This window comes from Tasmannia lanceolata, unplaced genomic scaffold (genome assembly GCF_043159265.1).
Source record: "Tasmannia lanceolata isolate RefF3 unplaced genomic scaffold, GAP_Taslan_0.1 ptg000037l, whole genome shotgun sequence".
Lineage (NCBI taxonomy): Eukaryota > Viridiplantae > Streptophyta > Magnoliopsida > Canellales > Winteraceae > Tasmannia > Tasmannia lanceolata.
In genome coordinates, this window is record NW_027518714.1 from 4961548 (window position 1) to 4978420 (window position 16873).

At 39.6% G+C, this 16873-nt stretch overlaps 1 protein-coding gene across 4 annotated transcripts; it reads right to left on the reverse strand.

Moving 5' to 3' along the window:
• Positions 1-769: 769 nt before the first annotated feature.
• LOC143860731 (SCAR-like protein 2) lies at positions 770-11138 on the reverse strand. 4 transcript variants are annotated; one of them, XR_013239792.1, is made up of 10 exons: positions 10795-11136; positions 9993-10156; positions 9264-9387; positions 9054-9186; positions 6833-6900; positions 4318-6688; positions 4106-4207; positions 3071-3178; positions 2861-2981; positions 770-1278 (listed from the first exon to the last, which is right to left on the reverse strand). XR_013239792.1 is itself a non-coding variant. In XM_077371537.1 (9 exons), exons 1-9 carry the CDS (start codon positions 10947-10949, stop codon positions 2928-2930), a joined length of 3258 nt encoding a protein of 1085 aa, XP_077227652.1. In that variant the 5' UTR covers positions 10950-11138; the 3' UTR covers positions 2612-2927. The 4 variants fall into 4 exon arrangements, 3 of the variants coding, with proteins under 3 accessions (XP_077227652.1, XP_077227651.1, XP_077227650.1); XM_077371537.1 differs by lacking the exon at positions 770-1278 and having other exon boundaries at positions 2612-2981; positions 4339-6688; positions 10795-11138; XM_077371536.1 differs by lacking the exon at positions 770-1278 and having other exon boundaries at positions 2612-2981; positions 4318-6685.
• Positions 11139-16873: the final 5735 nt, after the last annotated feature.

A 16873-nucleotide genomic window follows, 5' to 3' on the forward strand; every position in this document is an offset into this window, starting at 1 on the left:
AAGAAAATTATTTTCACGGATTCGGATACGGATTCGGATACACGGATACGGATTCGGATATACGGATACGGATTCGGATATTCGGATCCGGATATTCGGATACGGATTCGGATCCGGATATTCGGATACAGATTCGGATCCGGATAGTCGGATACGGATTCGGATATACGGATCCGGATCCGGATATTCAGGATAAACGGATGTACTTCTCGGATTCGGATGTTAAACGGATCGGATGTACCATTTACCAGATTCGTATCCGCTAAGAGCCGGATATCTCATAAACGGATTCGGATAATATCCGCTTCAAACGGATTCGGATAATATTCGCTTTAAACGGATTCGGTTGCGGACGGTAATCGGATTTTCGAATATCCATTTACAGGCCTACTCATATAGTTAGTCGTTGATTGATTTTTTGGCATTGAAAGAAGCTTCTTCATCATTGAGGCATTTGAGAAGCATCTTGGCATAAGAAATTTATGCTCTCAAAAATAAGGATTCAACGGGAAGCTTTTTCTTAGAATAGTGCAATCGATTTCAAGATAAACACATCCAAGAATATAACCTATACTAGGAACAGTTAATCCAAGGATTTCTATCCCCATGGTCAGAACACGGAAAACAACTTATCCAAGCAATATAAACTATGCTAGGAACAGCTTATCCAAGGATTTCTTCGATAGCCGCCGGTTTTCCTCTGCTCATACGGACCTCTGTTCTTGGATAAAATATTACGAGAACAAATGTGAATAAAGGACAAGATACATTATCCAAGCAATACCAGGAATAGCTTATCAAAGGATTATTATCCTCGTGGAGAACAGATCCCATTGAATACAGTATAGGGATAATCAGTTGATGTCATATCACCAGCTAAACTTCGACCTTGTGATTCTTGATGTGAAAGCTATTATATTCGCTGATGGTGTGTTCAAAGTTCCAACATGTCAATTATCACATATTCAACCCTCCGACTAGTCAAGGTCACGAATTGTTACATAGAGAGAGAGAGAGAGAGACTGTTCACATTCAACGTTTGGTTACATGATTTACTTGATTTAGAGAGAGAGAGAGAAACTGTTCACATTAGGGCTACAACAGGGTCGGGTTTTTCAAAACCCTAGCCCAACCCTGGAACCCATTATCTCGGCCCTGACCCTGAGTCAGGGCCGAAAAACCTCAACCCATTGTCCGTCCTACAGGGCTCAGTGCTAGCCCTGGCCCGCCCTGATTGGCCCTGATTAGGCCAGCCCTAATTGACCCTAGTACAAATACCTGTTAAGAGTGCCAAAAATAAAGCAACCACTTATCATTTAGAACAAAATGATCAATAAACAGAGAAAGTAAACAAAATAAGACAATATGAATTCAACAACATGACGGGCAACAGAGACAATTAATAATAATAATCTAAAGAAACATTAATCCAAGATAATAAAAGACATTAGCAAAAGGAAACATGTACAAATGGTTCAATTCTATAATAGAAAACTTAGGATCGGGCCGGGTCATGGTAACCGAGGCATTAACCCAGAACCCAACCCGACCTGAGTCAGGGTCTAAGAAAATGAACCCTGACCAGCCCTCAGGGTTGGATTTTCCAGCCCTGACCCTGTTCGGGCTCAGAGCGGGTCAGGGCTGACAAGCCAAACTTGCACCCCTAGTTCACATTCAGCGTTTGGTTAAATGATTTACTTGATTTTTAGGCCGTAGAAAATCAGAAGGGAGGCTTATCAGATGGACATTTCAGATCACTCAAAGATGTGGGATCCACTATACTGTAGTGGGCCAGCATCACTGTAAGCATTCCTGACCAATACGAAGTTTGTAAACTAAATAAATAAATAAATAATAGAATGCTAGTCATCCTTATCCACCAAAACTAAGTACTTTCAAATACCAGAGTTTTCATTTCTACCATAGTTTTCATTCCCAGAACGTGTAAAATCCATGCTATTAAACTCTCTTAATAAAGCTTTTCTATTAACATACAGATATGGGCCCTGACATTTCCACCCATGCCAGTTTACCATTTGACATGCTTTTTACCCTCAAATATAGGGCAAACTGACACTGGAGGAAGTTCCTCATTTTACTTCAAGGTCGAAAATACCAGGCAAAATACAAATTTATGGTGTTTTATAATGAACAAGGTTAGTAGTTGAGTAGTGTTTGGTGATGTGATGAGATTTTCTACAACCTGAAAAATTCCTGTCATACAACAGAAAAAAAATTTGCTTGAAGTAAAGAGCAAAAGCAGATCAATTTCATTCAAGGCTTCTCATTCTCTTTTTAGACCAGGCAAAACGGAGGCAGAAAATCAGTTGGAATGAAGCCACTTTGCTTCCCGAATTCAGCGGTTTTAGCCGCTTTGGAATTATGGATTTGGAGAAACGCTCAGAACAGGGAAAATCGGCGAATGCCATTCTCCATTTTTTTGCCAATTTTTCCGAACTCCACAGTGAAAAAAAAGCACAAAAGCACCGCCAAGAAAGATGGTTAAAGAACACAAACTTAGCAGTTGGGTTCTGTTCCAGATTACTGAGCAAACAAAGTTTAAATATTGGTCGAAGTTAGCTCACATTAGAAAGAGTAAGGAGTGAACTCATAGCATGGCCTGCTCATTTTCTCAGGCATTATATTTAAAAAATCGCAATGAAGAGTTGAATACATGAGGACGGATAGGTCATTGTCACTTAAAGAGGTTCTTTTACAGCCTATTTTGAATCAAAATAAAGATAAAACACCTAAAAACTACATGATAAGGCCTACAAATATAATTACACAGAAGGAACTGAGATTATACACATATGTAACAACGAAACTGAAGCTGGTTTCAGGGCATACCAAACCTTACCAGTTGAAGCTTCAAGATGGAAGCCTGATTAATAGATGGAGTCAAGATGCTCGTGTTATCATAGAAGTTAATCATCACTCCAATTCTCATTGTCGCCCCCATTGTCTCTACTCGCAAAAGCCTGATGGTAATTTTTATGACATTCAGACAATGGGGTAATACAAAGCTAATAAGGGAATGAAATAGGAAAAGAAAAAGGCGGCACACAACCTGGCGGATTGCATTTGCCTTCTCCAAGATTGCAGAAACATTTATGTTGGTTGTTGGCTGTGGCATGAGACTTGGCCTTGTTGTTACTGTGTGTTTCAGATTGAAGGACTGGAAGTTCAACCAGAAGATTAAGCTTTGAACACCACAGAAATCAAATTTTACCAGTACAAAACAAAATTTTTATAGCACTCCTATAAATACTTAATAAGATAATGGATTTATCTCAGAATCATGGCAGCTTGGTTAGTTATTTGAAAGCCCTCAATTCTTATAGAAAAAATGGAACCCAAGACATCCTGCCAATATTTCATGGAAAATGGAACGCAGCACAAGATCTCTTATTCAAAAACTCAATTTAGGAACAACATGAAAGAATGATAGGGTTTAGTTTCAGAAAACCACATTTTTCTATGAATGATGGTTTCACTTCATTTCTTCAGAAAGATCATTCACATTGAATGGCATTTTTTCCAGAGTAACCATCATGAATCATCAAAGGTAATGGTGGTTTTCCATAATAAACAGTCACTCCACATAATCCGACATGCATTAAAAGAAAGGGGTAACAATCTCGTGGATCAACTTTTCAAAAATAAAAGAAAAAGAAATGGTAATGGTGGCTGTCCAAAGGCACCCAAATTAAACCTTGGGGTTCTAAATTTCATTTGTTTTTTCAGAAAATAACTATCATGATATGTGATTTTTTGGATAGATGAATCACAAATTCAGAAAGAACAAGAAAAAACATGGGAAGGTATTGTAAACCATAAGAGATATTACAGTGTTTGCATGCTCCAACCTATCCAATTTTGAGGGTTTCTTCTTCCCTCACTTGAGATGTTACTCTTTCCATTTGATATTGTGTGTCAACATTTATCTTTCCCATGTTCAAACAGAGGTGCCCACAACTTTTTTTTTGAAAAGTATGGTGTGTGGTGTCCACAACTTGGATATATCAAATTCACTCAGACTCCGGTGACAAAACTATTGAGAGAAATCTGGATAATGCTCTTTGCAACAAAGATGGAAACTCACCTTGGTTCTGATTTGATGTAGGACGTCTTCCTTTTCCTCCAACTCCTTACCATTAGCAGGCTGAACTTTTACTGTGTGTCCCTTCAGATTCTGAAGATTTTGCTGCAGAAATAGATTAAATACAATAATAGAACACTTCAATAACTATTTCACATTACCAACTCTTTATTCCAGAAATAAAAAACGGAAACAAACAAAATTATCTCCATTACCAAGCTATTGTCAGAACATACAATTGTCTCCTCAAAATGGGGCTGCTTTGACACAGCTGACTTAGGTTGCTGTGGAGTAATGGGTACTAGAACTTGCAGTTCATTTGGCTGGTTGCCAGTTTCAGAGATAGTATGTTGTTTATTTTCTACTAAGGCAAAAGGGGCATTCATTATCCTCCATTGAAGTGGAGGGAGCGGAGGTGGTGGTGGCAGCTCACGAGAATATTGTAAAGCAGGATCTAGCAGATCTTTTGCGTCGGGATCACCTTTTCCTTCTTGACGACTCATTACAGAATTTGGAAGATCTAGTGAAGGGCTTACGTCAAAAGATTTTATTCTATTTTCCGTGTTTTGACCTCCAATTTCGCAGGCTGAATGGACACTGTGTTGGCTTATTTCGTCAAGCTCCAAAGGGCTACAGATGGATGAAGTTGATGACACTCTATGTAAGGCATCATATATCTCTTGGTCCTTACTTCCAGTTGTTTCACTGGATTCCCACTGCTCAGAGTTCGACTCTGAACGTGGACTAAGAGGATCTTCTGACAAGTATGGAGACGATTTACAGAATGTGTCATCATCAGATTCAGAGCCAATATCCTGCATTGGAATTGAAGGCTCGGGAAGCAACTCGAAAGAAGGAAATATGCCATCTTGAAAACTTTCACAAAAATGATGCCTATTAGAAAATTGCAGTTTCAGTTTGGAAGTCTCCAAGTCATCTATTGGGTGGAAAGAGATTTTCATATGTTGCAAAGGTGGAGAAGGATGACCAATATGCCAAGACTTGGAAGAGATTGAATTTTTGCCTGAACCAAGTCCAAGTTGTTCAGTGGGAGTTGGCTTATGAGAAGTCCAAGACCCTACTCCAATTTCCCGCTTCTGCTCATCTCGACGAGGCCTCTCCTGAAACTTCATAGGATTAGTATTCTCGATGCTCGATGGTTCAGATATGTTACTGTGGACACCATTTACAAGAAATCTATAGCTAAGACCAGAGATACTGGATGGGGACTCAATGTTTTTTCGGCCTAATTCACTGGATTTGACGTCAATCTTAGAAATAACTGGCATTTGAGCTCTAGGACTTTCCACACTGGCTTCTGTCAAGCCATGTCCATGGGTGCCACTAAATATCCTACAATGATGGGCATCAGATGGTCCATCTTGATCTTCCACAGGGCTTGAGCTTTGTTTTCTATCTTCAACAGGCCTAACCAAGGCACCTGATTTCCCAACATATCCATCATGAAGCAAGTGGGGCAAAACAGTATCACTTGAATGATCACAATTATCAGTACTAGTACCAGGTGTGGGAATATGAGATACAACGTCTGACCCACTAAAATCTAGAGGTTTTGATGGCTCAACTCCCAACAGGGTGCCATTTGTCCACAATCTAATAGAAGGTATATCATCAATTCCAGCGGATTCTTGAGATTTGCATGAGTTGAATGCATTCTTATTCCCATGAGAATTGAGAACACTAGAACCAGAAGATGGATCACCTACAATTGGCGCAAAATCATTCACCCTTGACATGTCAGTGGCATCAGGACTTTCACACAAGCCAGTGTTTACGGAATTGTCGGCTTTAGAAGCCACTCCAATTACCTGAGGTGACTGTGCCAAACTTTCTGAAAGGACAGAGTTGGAAAGATTTGAGGTCATTCCTTTGCTATCTGAATTTTGAGCTGCCATCTGAATTTTGGACTGTAGTTCCACTTCCCGTTTGGTTTGGCACTCGGAATCTGTATCAATTTCAGATTCCATGGTGTTGAGTGCATCCATGTAATGGTCTGTCTCACTAGTGACCTCACCAAACTGGTTTATACCAGAAATTAATTCTGGTATATTACCAACATCAAACAAGATATCCTCTTGATCTACATTACCAAGGTTAGCAGCCTCCTGCTCCAAGATAGAGGGGTCAAAGTTTACTGGAAAAAACTCTGACGCTAGGGCACACTCCTCAAGAGTAAGGTCACAAAGTTGGCTTGTGGGCTCCACTATCTCTGCCTTCTCATCCCAAGTAACTGTAGATGATCTAGGGGCACTTTGTCCTTGCAGTGGTCCCTGTTGCGTATCATCGGCTGCACCTTCTCTATTTTGCCCATCGGCAAGAACAGAACCATGAGTATCTGTACACGGCATCTTAAACTTAGGAGAGGATAATTCATTGTGTTCTAGTTCTTCAGGCCCAATGGACGAATTTGCATCAAAAACACATTCAATGTAGCTTGATCTGGTTCCTGAATCAAAAGATGTGGGTCGGTTTGCCAGTTCAGATTTTAAACTCGTGTCAGATGTGGAGATAGTCCCCGCCGCAAAGCTTTGCGAATCAGTATCTGGAAAGGCAAACTCCACTCTGCTGAATAAGATTGCACCAAATTGTTAATTTCCAGGATCATACTGTGTCAGTATTTATTCCAAGTCAAAATAATTCAGAAAGACATATGGGACTCTTAAAAAATTATTTTCTCTTCAAATTACTGGGCTATATAACATAATACACCTTCTATGGCGGCTGGATATAGATGCAGCACGTGAGACTTCTCCATTCCTTTGTCGCGATCTTTTTTTCTGTTTATTTAGAGATAAGCACAAATTTCCTTTAAAAGCTTGGTCATGAACATAGAAAGCAACAAATTCTGCTGGAAAATCGAGTATGTAAATGTCGGCATGAGATTACTAGCTAAATGGAAGAACCAGGTTCAACCACTTAATAGAGTCTTGTCAGGACATTAACCACTGATTTAAAAGAAAATATTATTTGAAAATAGGCCATCTAGAGTCGGAAATCATTTTTGAAGATAAATACAGATTACAGACCATGATGCACTGAAGGGAAATGTCAAATTAGATTTCATTTTTTTGGAATCCTTGAACCCAGATACCGAACGGCAATTGTGCATCTAATGGCTGTTTACAGACAAATATACAAATGAGATGAAAGATTCTCCACATGATCAAGTGATCGAGTCAAATTATAGTCTTATGCATCTTTAAGCTTATTTGGTTTCCACTTCAAATGAGATTAAAAAAAGTCAGGGTAGGCACAAGGACTTATGCTGGTTGGAGCCAATCACTACTAAGAAATATTACGGGTCCACCAATATTTTAAGTTAAATATTTAATTTACTGGAAGTGTAGGCTGGAAATCAATAAAATCAAAGAACCCAGCCATCATCTCATGAGTTATAAGAAAACTTAAGTATCAATATGATGGGTTCCGAAGGACAAGGTTTCTTTTTGCATCATATACAACCAGTTGTTCTATATTTTTATAACGGGCTTATTTTTTGCCCTTCACAAGTTCGTAGCTGCCGGGAAACAGTTTGTAGAGCAGTAACTTGTGTAGGCTGCTGAGGAAGCATGCCTGAATATAACCATAAAATTTCCTTCCTTTAAACTACTTCAGACCATGGTTTTAAATTTTGACCGAAATCCGAAATTTCGAGAAATTGAAATCTTTTTTTTTTTTTTTAATATGTTACAAAATTTCGGCTAAAATTTCAGAATTTCGGTCCGAAATTTCGGTTTTTGGGAAGTCCGAAACCGGTACCGAAATCAAAATTTTAAACCATGCTTCAGACACATGGGTTTCTCTTCAATAGACCATATTCTTCTTACTTTACCATTTTTATAGGAACTGGTACATCAAATAAGCCATCAATTATTTTGCACTGTGGCATGCCAATACCGGTAAAAGTGAGGATACTGTTTAAAGGGTATATAAAAAAATAAAAAAATCAAATGTCATATTTTAATTACTTTTTCAAAACTCTTATCTTCCTCAAATACTTCCAAAAGCTTCAAGAGAAGGATTTTTGTCAAATTTTCGTGCTTCTTCTACTTCCATATCATTCAAGAATGATTTTTATTTGTATTATTTATAGCTAGCAGTTGGTATGATGAATGGTTAGTTTCAATGGTGATTTGCACTAAATTTCATATTAATTTGACCCATTAAATTTCATGCCTATTGTATATGTTTGAAGCAGTAAAATGTGTCTTCTTGTTAAATTTGGCTGTTATAAATTTATAACCTAGTCACAAAACCATCTACCATGATCCAACTAGGGCTTTATGGGGCATGGAAAACAGATTCATAAAAAGGACAAAAGGAAGAAAGAAAACACAATGCTCACAAAAGAAAAAAGGATGCAAGGATTCCTAAATTGATAAAAAGGACAGGCAAACATAATATTCTACAGGGCCCAAATGTAGTATTCTTAACAAAGAGTAGTTCCAAGTGTGTCCGCAAGAAAAAGGATGCAAGGATTCCTAAATTGATGCAAGGACAGGCAAACATAATAATACTCTACAGGGCTCAAATGTAGTATTCTTAACAAAGAGTATTTCCAAGTCTGTCTGCATGTTTAGCATGAACAATCATACTAGTTATTACTGTTATATTCTTTGTGGTCAAAATCTATTTAATTCTTAGAAACCTTAAAGTAACAATCACTGTTATTCTAGTGGTACACTGTTATCTGCTAGGGATACAGAACTCAAAACAAGAACTAAATATATTTTCTTTCATCAAATTAATTTGTGTTATTTTATTGCAATCCACAAACTCAATATTCCAAGGATCACTTGGATAAAATAAGTAGATAGGAGGAGAAATAAAATCTCAAGGAGTGTTAAAATCTCTACAAAGGTCAAGAACCTATGATTCAATAAAAAAAAAGGTCAAGAACCCAGCCATTCTTGTATATGTGAGTCAATACCTTGATTTTATGAGTCTTCCTTTCTCTTTGAACTGTCTCTGCTTTCGTTAGTTCTGAGCTAGCCCATATCTTTTTAAAAAGGGATGGATCTGTGTATCTTTTTAAACAGGCACCGGCACCAGCAGTGTCGAATCTGAAAGTAAAACCATCAGTTTTTCAATATCAACATGCCATTTAGAATGACGGCCAACACTCCAATAGGAATCATACTTGTCAAGCAAGAATAAACGCGGTGGATCACGGCATTCTTCGTAGGACTCCATAATGAATCGTGGCAAGTCACTGTGGCCGAGGTGATTTTGTTCGATTTGAATCTTAGGATGCCAATCAGAGCCTGAAAAACAACTTTTTTCTATCACGGACATTGTAGATACAACTAAAATACAAGGAAAACTTGACTAAGTGGAACGGAAATTTCCTTCAATACTACTTCAATGACAAAGTATTGTTTGCTATCTACTTACTTATCACTACAAATTACTTGTTAACAGTAGATTCTTAAATCAGTCAGTAGCAATTCTTATCAGAAAATAGATAGAAAAAACATACATCATAAGTGCCCTCAAAGAAATCTAAGAATCTAGGATACCCTCCCTCAGATTAAAAACCACGCATTTCATGCCAAAGGACCAACAAAGGACAATCAATGTCTTCCCCGAAAGCAAATAAACACATAAAATAGTAATAAAACATCAGATTGATTAATTGGTAATTAGTAAAATAGAGTGATGTTAAATGTGCTCCCTACATTACTCACATTACCAAGAATTCCCTATGAAGTTGTTTCTGGTTTTTTGTCTAAAATGTTTGGAACCGCTAAAAGGCATAAATTCTCGTAAGACAAGGGGTTATTTTATCATCGTTCTTAAAATATCTAGCAGTGAATTTTAGAGTACCAGGATTATTAGGTAAACCACAGATTCCAAACAAACGAAATACCTGCTGTGTAAGCAAAATGTATGTGACTCGCTTGGGCCAAAACAGCCTTCTCAAGAGAGGGAAGTGCTGCTTCTATGCGTTGTAAACGGGTTGTCATTTGACGGCCTCTAGCAGTTGTAGCACTCACTTGCTCACGTAAGTCATGAAAAACCTCTGCTGCAAACCTATGATATCACCAAGAAGATGCCTCAGTGACAATAGTACATAGTATATACTACAAAAGAAACACATCACTAATATACATGTGTATGCAATACAATTCAAGGATGTTTAGCAATACATCACTATTACATATAATGTTTAGCACATCAGATCCTGGTTTATTTAGTTTGTACTGACTTGATGATTAGTAATTGCTCAATATATCTGAGTCTATCCTTTTTTTCCCCTAAATAGCGCGCGGGCGCGCGAGCGTGTGTGTGTGTGTCCATTTTATGAAACTTCACAGGAAAATGCAGCAAGATATGCAAAACACTGTAAAAAGAATAAATGCTGGAACTTTTATACTGTTGAATCTCAGCAAAATCAGTAGGAAAATCTCATTGTAAGATAGCTTATTTTGTTATGTTACCGTGATTATTCAGAGAGTTTATCAGACAAATCAGAGTTCTTGATATGAGAAATTTAGCTAAAATTGCTAAAATTGAGGAATTCAAGTTGAAATTCAATTTACTGGAAGACATTCTAGCATTATCCAATGTAGGTAAAAAAAAAACCTAATTTGCTCAAGAAGAAGAAAAAAACTAGGGCAGGGCAGGAACGAGAAAGACAGGAGAAAAAACACGAAAGAGAAGAAACTCACTCGGCTAGATCTCCTAGCTGACGTAAGATCCCAACGAGTCCGGAAACGGAGATTCCGTCGAGAATAGATTTCGGATCATCCTTGTTTGCTGCCCGGTAGAGCTCCGGATCTCCCAAACCGTACTCGTTTCGGACCTGGTACCGGATAAGAGGCATGGCCGTTTTTCGTCCTCTTTGAAACAAAAAAAAAACACAAAACTATAGAAAGAAACTCGATTAGGAGCCACAGAATCTGAGGAGGAAGAGAACTCCGAGCAGAGCTTTCATGGCGGAAAAATAAAATAATATTATCTTAAACAGAGAGAGAGAGAGAGAGAGAGAGAGAGAGAGAGGGACATTGCCAACCCCTCAAGCCACTCCTGCAAACATCATTACCAAGGACGATCCGGAATTGTCTAAAATGCCCTCAAATTTTCTGAAAATGACCAATATATTTTAACGTGTAAAATCCAAGAGTGGACCCTCGGAGTTTAGACAATCGAGACCGTTGATCTTCCGAAGATCTCTCCAGCCGTGCTATTCTAAATTTCTAATCCTTGGGGGGTGGTTGAAAATCAAAAGGACATGACATTAAAGTAGTTGTCTTGTCATTTACTACTATTCACATGAAAGTCGTAACTAAGGGTGAATAAGTAAATTTTCCATATGCAACCCATTCTTAATTCTTTGACTTTCCTCTCGAATCAAAAGGAAAAGGGACGTGAAGATATGGGAATCTATTTTTCCATTTCTTTTGAACCTGAATGTTTAGTAACTCTCCAGTTAATAAAGCACACATCAGCAGTGGTTTTTGACATCAAATCAAGTTAACAGGGGGGCGAATGCGTACTGGAGGGGGTGGGGGTGAAAATATCATCACCCCAGCATAAAGTCACACTTTATGTTTATGTTCATCTATGTCTATTTATGAGAAGCATTTTCGTGTTTCGTGTTCTTTACAACTGCTTTAGCGTTAGAGTTGGTGTTATCTAATCATTTATACTTCAATGCTGCTCCTCCTTTTCTTTCTTTTTTTTTTTTTTTTTATAATTTGGGGCGTTTTGCAAACTTAGGACACTTGATAAGGTGCATAGGACCTTATAAAGTGTAACATATCATTTCCTATGCACCTTAACAAGTGAGCAAAATCCTTTTTTTATGACATAGGGTGTACCCACTCCATTTTAGGGCGGGAATAATCCCTACGGGTGCGTGCAATCACTTACAAACTCAGTACATGTGAATTTTTAATATCAAAGAGTTGTTGGATTTCTGAACTCAAGACCTGCCGTGAGGCAATAGCTAGCTTTGAAACCATGTGAAATAACACATTACTACAAAAGCTTAAGGTGTTGGTTAATCTTTTATACCTCGACAGAAAGGTCCTTTCTCTTTTCTTCCCTCCTCTTCCGTGAAATTAAGAGCCACAATGTCACACCTAGGACACTCTGATGAACGGACCGATCTAAAATAAGGGTGACCTAAACTCAAAAAGTAAGATCTAAAAAGCACTCGGATTCAATAAAAGGGATCTCAAGGTGAATTGTATCCGAAGTGGATCCGTTGACGCCTGTGTAGGGGACCCAACATGTGAAATCGGTTCCCACTTAATACTTTTTTCCATTTCAACATAGATACTGTCTTTTTCATTACTTTATAAGAACATGAACTCAATGTGTCCTCCTGCGCCTTGTTTTTTGTGAAGTAAAGTTGACTGATGGTGTGATTTAGGGTCGTTGAATAGCTTGAGTTGGAACTGATGAAGAATATAAAAAAACAAGTAAAATAGAGTATGTATCGTTGTCTTTGCAAATATCAAGGTTATCTCAATGTTATGTCCGTTAGTTTTGTTTTTTATGTTGGACAAATGATTCTATGCTGGACACCAATATAAAAAAGTAGAGATAGAAACCGTTAGATCAAGATCAGATGATAAAGGATCTAGTTTCTCTTTTATTCGTAATTGTTTAGTGGTAAGTGGTTTGGGATCAAGCAAAAAATAATAATTTTCTTTTCTTTTTATTTTTGAGTTAATTAAGTTGGTTCAGAGAGAGGCTCCCCCAGTAAAACTTTTTAACTATGAAAAAAAATTCCATGATATATTTGTGGCGACGGTTGTGAGAGAAGGAAAGGGAGAGACTTGAGATGGGGAGTGAGGTGAGAATAAGTAGTACTTAAAAATTGGGGGAAAAAAAAAAATTCTCTGCTTAGATGAATGTTGTTTTCCTCAAAATTTTAGCCTACTATCATTCCTTCCTTACTAGCTGACTCTTTCAAATACTTCTCTCACTTGCCCTTCCTATCCCTATCTCAAGATTAGATAGACAAAGTTTTCATGAAATTTTCATGATTTTTTTTCCATGGTTGTTAGATATAACCTAAGGATCTCGATTTTTTCGCCTTTTGTAATGATTTCTGAATTATTTAACAAGTTTGGTTAATGTTCAATTGGATAAGTGAGGATAGAGTGTTATTCTAGAAGAAATTTTTTACAGGGTAGATCTTATTCATGTCAACTTATCATAGATTACAAGACAATCTAGGAAAAAGTCTTTATCAATGGTAACAATCCAGCATTCAAATGGTCCTAAGGCCCTGTTCGTTTAAGATTATGACAACCGATTGTGGCTACCAAACCATTATTGAGCTCAAAATCACATTTAATTTGAGCTCAATAAATGGTTTTGGAGCCACTATCAGTTTTCATGATCTTAAGCCCTGTTCGCTTAGGCCATGTTCGTTTCAGATTCAAATTGTGACAACCGATGTTGAGGACTCCAATCTGAAACGAACAGGGCCTTAAGATTATGATAACTGACTGTGAGTGCCAAACCGATTATTGGACTCAAATTTAAACATAATTTTCAGTCCAATAATCAGTTTGGCAATCACAATCAATTGTCATAATCTTAAACGAACAGGGCCTAAAGAGAAATCAAATGCGGATTGTTTGGGGTCAATAGAGAAGAGAAACTGTGGAAAAGCTCTTAGCAGTCTTTCCCATGTATGAGTTTTATACCCTGGCCTTGAATTGTATTGCATTCGGAATTATCTAAAGCTGTCTTAGCTTTTTAATGAAATTTCTTACCCTTTAAATGAAAGACGCTACTGTCTAATGCATTCGTGGTAGAAAATGCTTACGTTTTTCTCCATCTCGATGAGAACCGAGCCTTGCTAGCCCCACTTGCGTCCTTGTCTCAATTGTGTCCTTTTGGGCCCCACAATCATATGTGGCCACTGATTTGGCAGGCCTTCCGCCAGTCGACACAGGGCTCGTGGCCCCACAACATTTTTTACTTTTCATTTTTATGGTATGATATAAGCCACCTGTAGAATGGGTCCATATGATACCACACAATTTATTTACATTTTGTTTGTGTGATTTACAGAGATGGTGCATACACCACAAAAATGGTGAGTTCATTAGTGAAAGGACCAACGGGGTCTTATCCTAAAGGAGGAGAGTAGCAGGACATTATTCAAAAAGCGGGTACGACATTTGCTTCCTATTATGACCCCATTCTTCTTTTCTAGTCGGAAAAACTCCTTCCACGACAACACTCGAAGACTTAGAGCGTGTTCGGCAAGGCTTCTCATTCTCTTCCGTAAAGCAGGCCGGAACTGATAGATGAGAATCACTCCGAAGAGTCTGGTTACTTACTGACAAAAAAAAAGCGCAAAAAGAAGTAAACGGGCTTTGTTGGGTTGCCCAACACAAAGCAACTCTCAAGGAAATAGTCTCCTTTGTGCAATTCTTCACTTTCTATGTGGAATTAAACATACCAGAGCACTTGAATGATTTACCAAGACCCAGTTTGGATTTTACCAGATGGGTTTCTACTGAGTTGACCAACTTGGGTTGCCCAACACAAAGCAACTCCCAAGGAAATAGTCTCCTTTGTGCAATTCTTCACTTTCTCGCGAACCACGGGAGCGCCTAGCGCCCTTACTAATAGGGGGAGCAAAGCTCATTTTCCAGCGAGAAAAGGCGTTTGGCCGAAGCCAAAAAGAGGTTGACCCACTTCATTCGCCAAGCGAATGATCTTCGCTTCGCGGGAACAACAAAAACCACCATCTCACTCGTATAGCGTACCAATAGGAAATAATCCTACCTCTCCCTGTCCCTTGTAGGGCCACCATCCCTGGAGGAGAGAAGGGGATCACGCTGGACTCCTCTGGCGTACCTTTCCGTGTAAGATAAACTGGAACCGGAAGAAGCCCAGGCTTATAGGTGTTACCACCGTATGCCTGTTGAAGACAGGATGCACACTGTTTTAGGTACAATGCAGTGAACTTCGATCCAATCAATCGATCAAGAGGCTAATCTCTGGAGTTTGGGCAGGTAGCGTAAGATCCAATGCTCGTTTAGCCGAAGGTGCAGGAAAGGAAGCTACTTTACCGAGTTTACCAGGTGCAAGATATCAATCAGTAGTCTGTTAAGCAAGAAACGGCTGACGTTGCCCCTTGCACTTGGTCTCTGGCTCTTTCAGCTCCTCTGTCTGCCTGCTTGCCTGGACGTACCTTGTTGCTGGGCGTACTGATAGAGAGAGGAGTTCCATCAACTAGGGCACTAGGCATGACTCGGCCCTCGCCCCCGGCTACGTGTCCTTTGGACCCTTCGCCCGCCCGCCACCAGTGGAAGCAAGCTACCCCTGCTGAAAAACGGATGTGCTCGACGGAACTGCTGTTAGTAGGCTTAGGACCTGCTGTTGTTGTAGGGGGCTGGAAGAACTCCTCTAGCTAAGGTTGCCAGCGGTCTAGATAAGACACAGGACTACCTACAAGGTCAGCAACAACAACCCAGCCAAAAAGACAAAGTCTATGGCCAGAACTCAGAAGGCGGCGGAAGATCGTTCGAAAGCGAGTAGCTAAGACTAAGTCTCTACTTAAGGTAATAGGAGTCGTGGACAGATGGACCACTTACCCGAATCAAAATGGAAAGGGGAATCCAACTCGCTGTAATAGTTTGCTTTTCACCTGTGATCGGGCCGAAGGCTGCCCCCTCTTCCCCTCGCTCTCCTTTCCCTAATATGAACCTTGAGTCATCAAAGCCTTTCTGGCTCGGCCTGGCCCTTATTAGTAAGGGCGCCCTACGCTACTGGAGCTGAAAAACGCTAGCGCGAGCTTGAAGAGAAGTAGAGTGGTCTGTAAACGGTCTGTGATTTGACTTTCACGGACAAGTCTTAGGTGTAGGGGAAAGATGAATATCAGCTATTGTCTATCCATCTCCCTCTGTCCAGTCCAGTCCAGTATCGGTATCCGCGGTATAGAGTCCAATCCTTCCGGCTAGTAGGAAGGAGTAGAGTAACAACAGGTATTGGTTGTGATTGATTCTATCAGGTCCATTCTTCGGTAGTGCATAGGCTCCGGCTTCTGTAGTCCTCTAGCCGAGCCACTACTTGCGTGTGTGTAATTCATGGCAGTTTGTTTCTTATGATGAAAAGAGCTTTTATTTTATGTTAAATTTATGAAAACCCGATATTTGAAGGTCAGTAATGTTAGAAGATGTCGGTATCTGATGGTCAGCTACCTACGGTCGGTATATCTTTGAAAGCTCAGACGGAGAGAAAATAGGGCATGATTTTATTAATAAACTAAGCTCGCAGGATCTAAAGTGGAGGCTCGCTACAAGTCGAGCTCGAAATGGAAAGTCCAATGGATAAAGTCTCGCTCGCTTAGACAGGAGCGATATACGCAGGTGTTGTCACCGAAGCCAAGTCCTGGACATGCTGCCGCTGCAACTCGGCCTGGGTCCAAGGCTTTAGTCCCTCCAAGAAGTAGAATAGCCTGTCTTTCCCTGTAAAAGACGAGATGGCATGTCCTTGCTTCCAAGCCGATAGGATAGGCGGCGGGCCGAGCGTAGAAGCGAATCGCCAGAAGCTTTCGGTAGCTTGCTTCCAAGCCGGCCCGGCAGCTAGGAATCAATAGATCTTTGCCGGTGCTGACTTGGATCTCGGGTGACGGAATAAGGCGGCCAGTAGCGACGAGCAGTCGCGGTCGAATTGAGAAGTTAAATCTCGTCCCAACATAGCCCCCAGCCCTCTCCTTCCGATGATTCCAAATCATGGAACCTACGGTCGTACATCATAGGCTAACTGTAG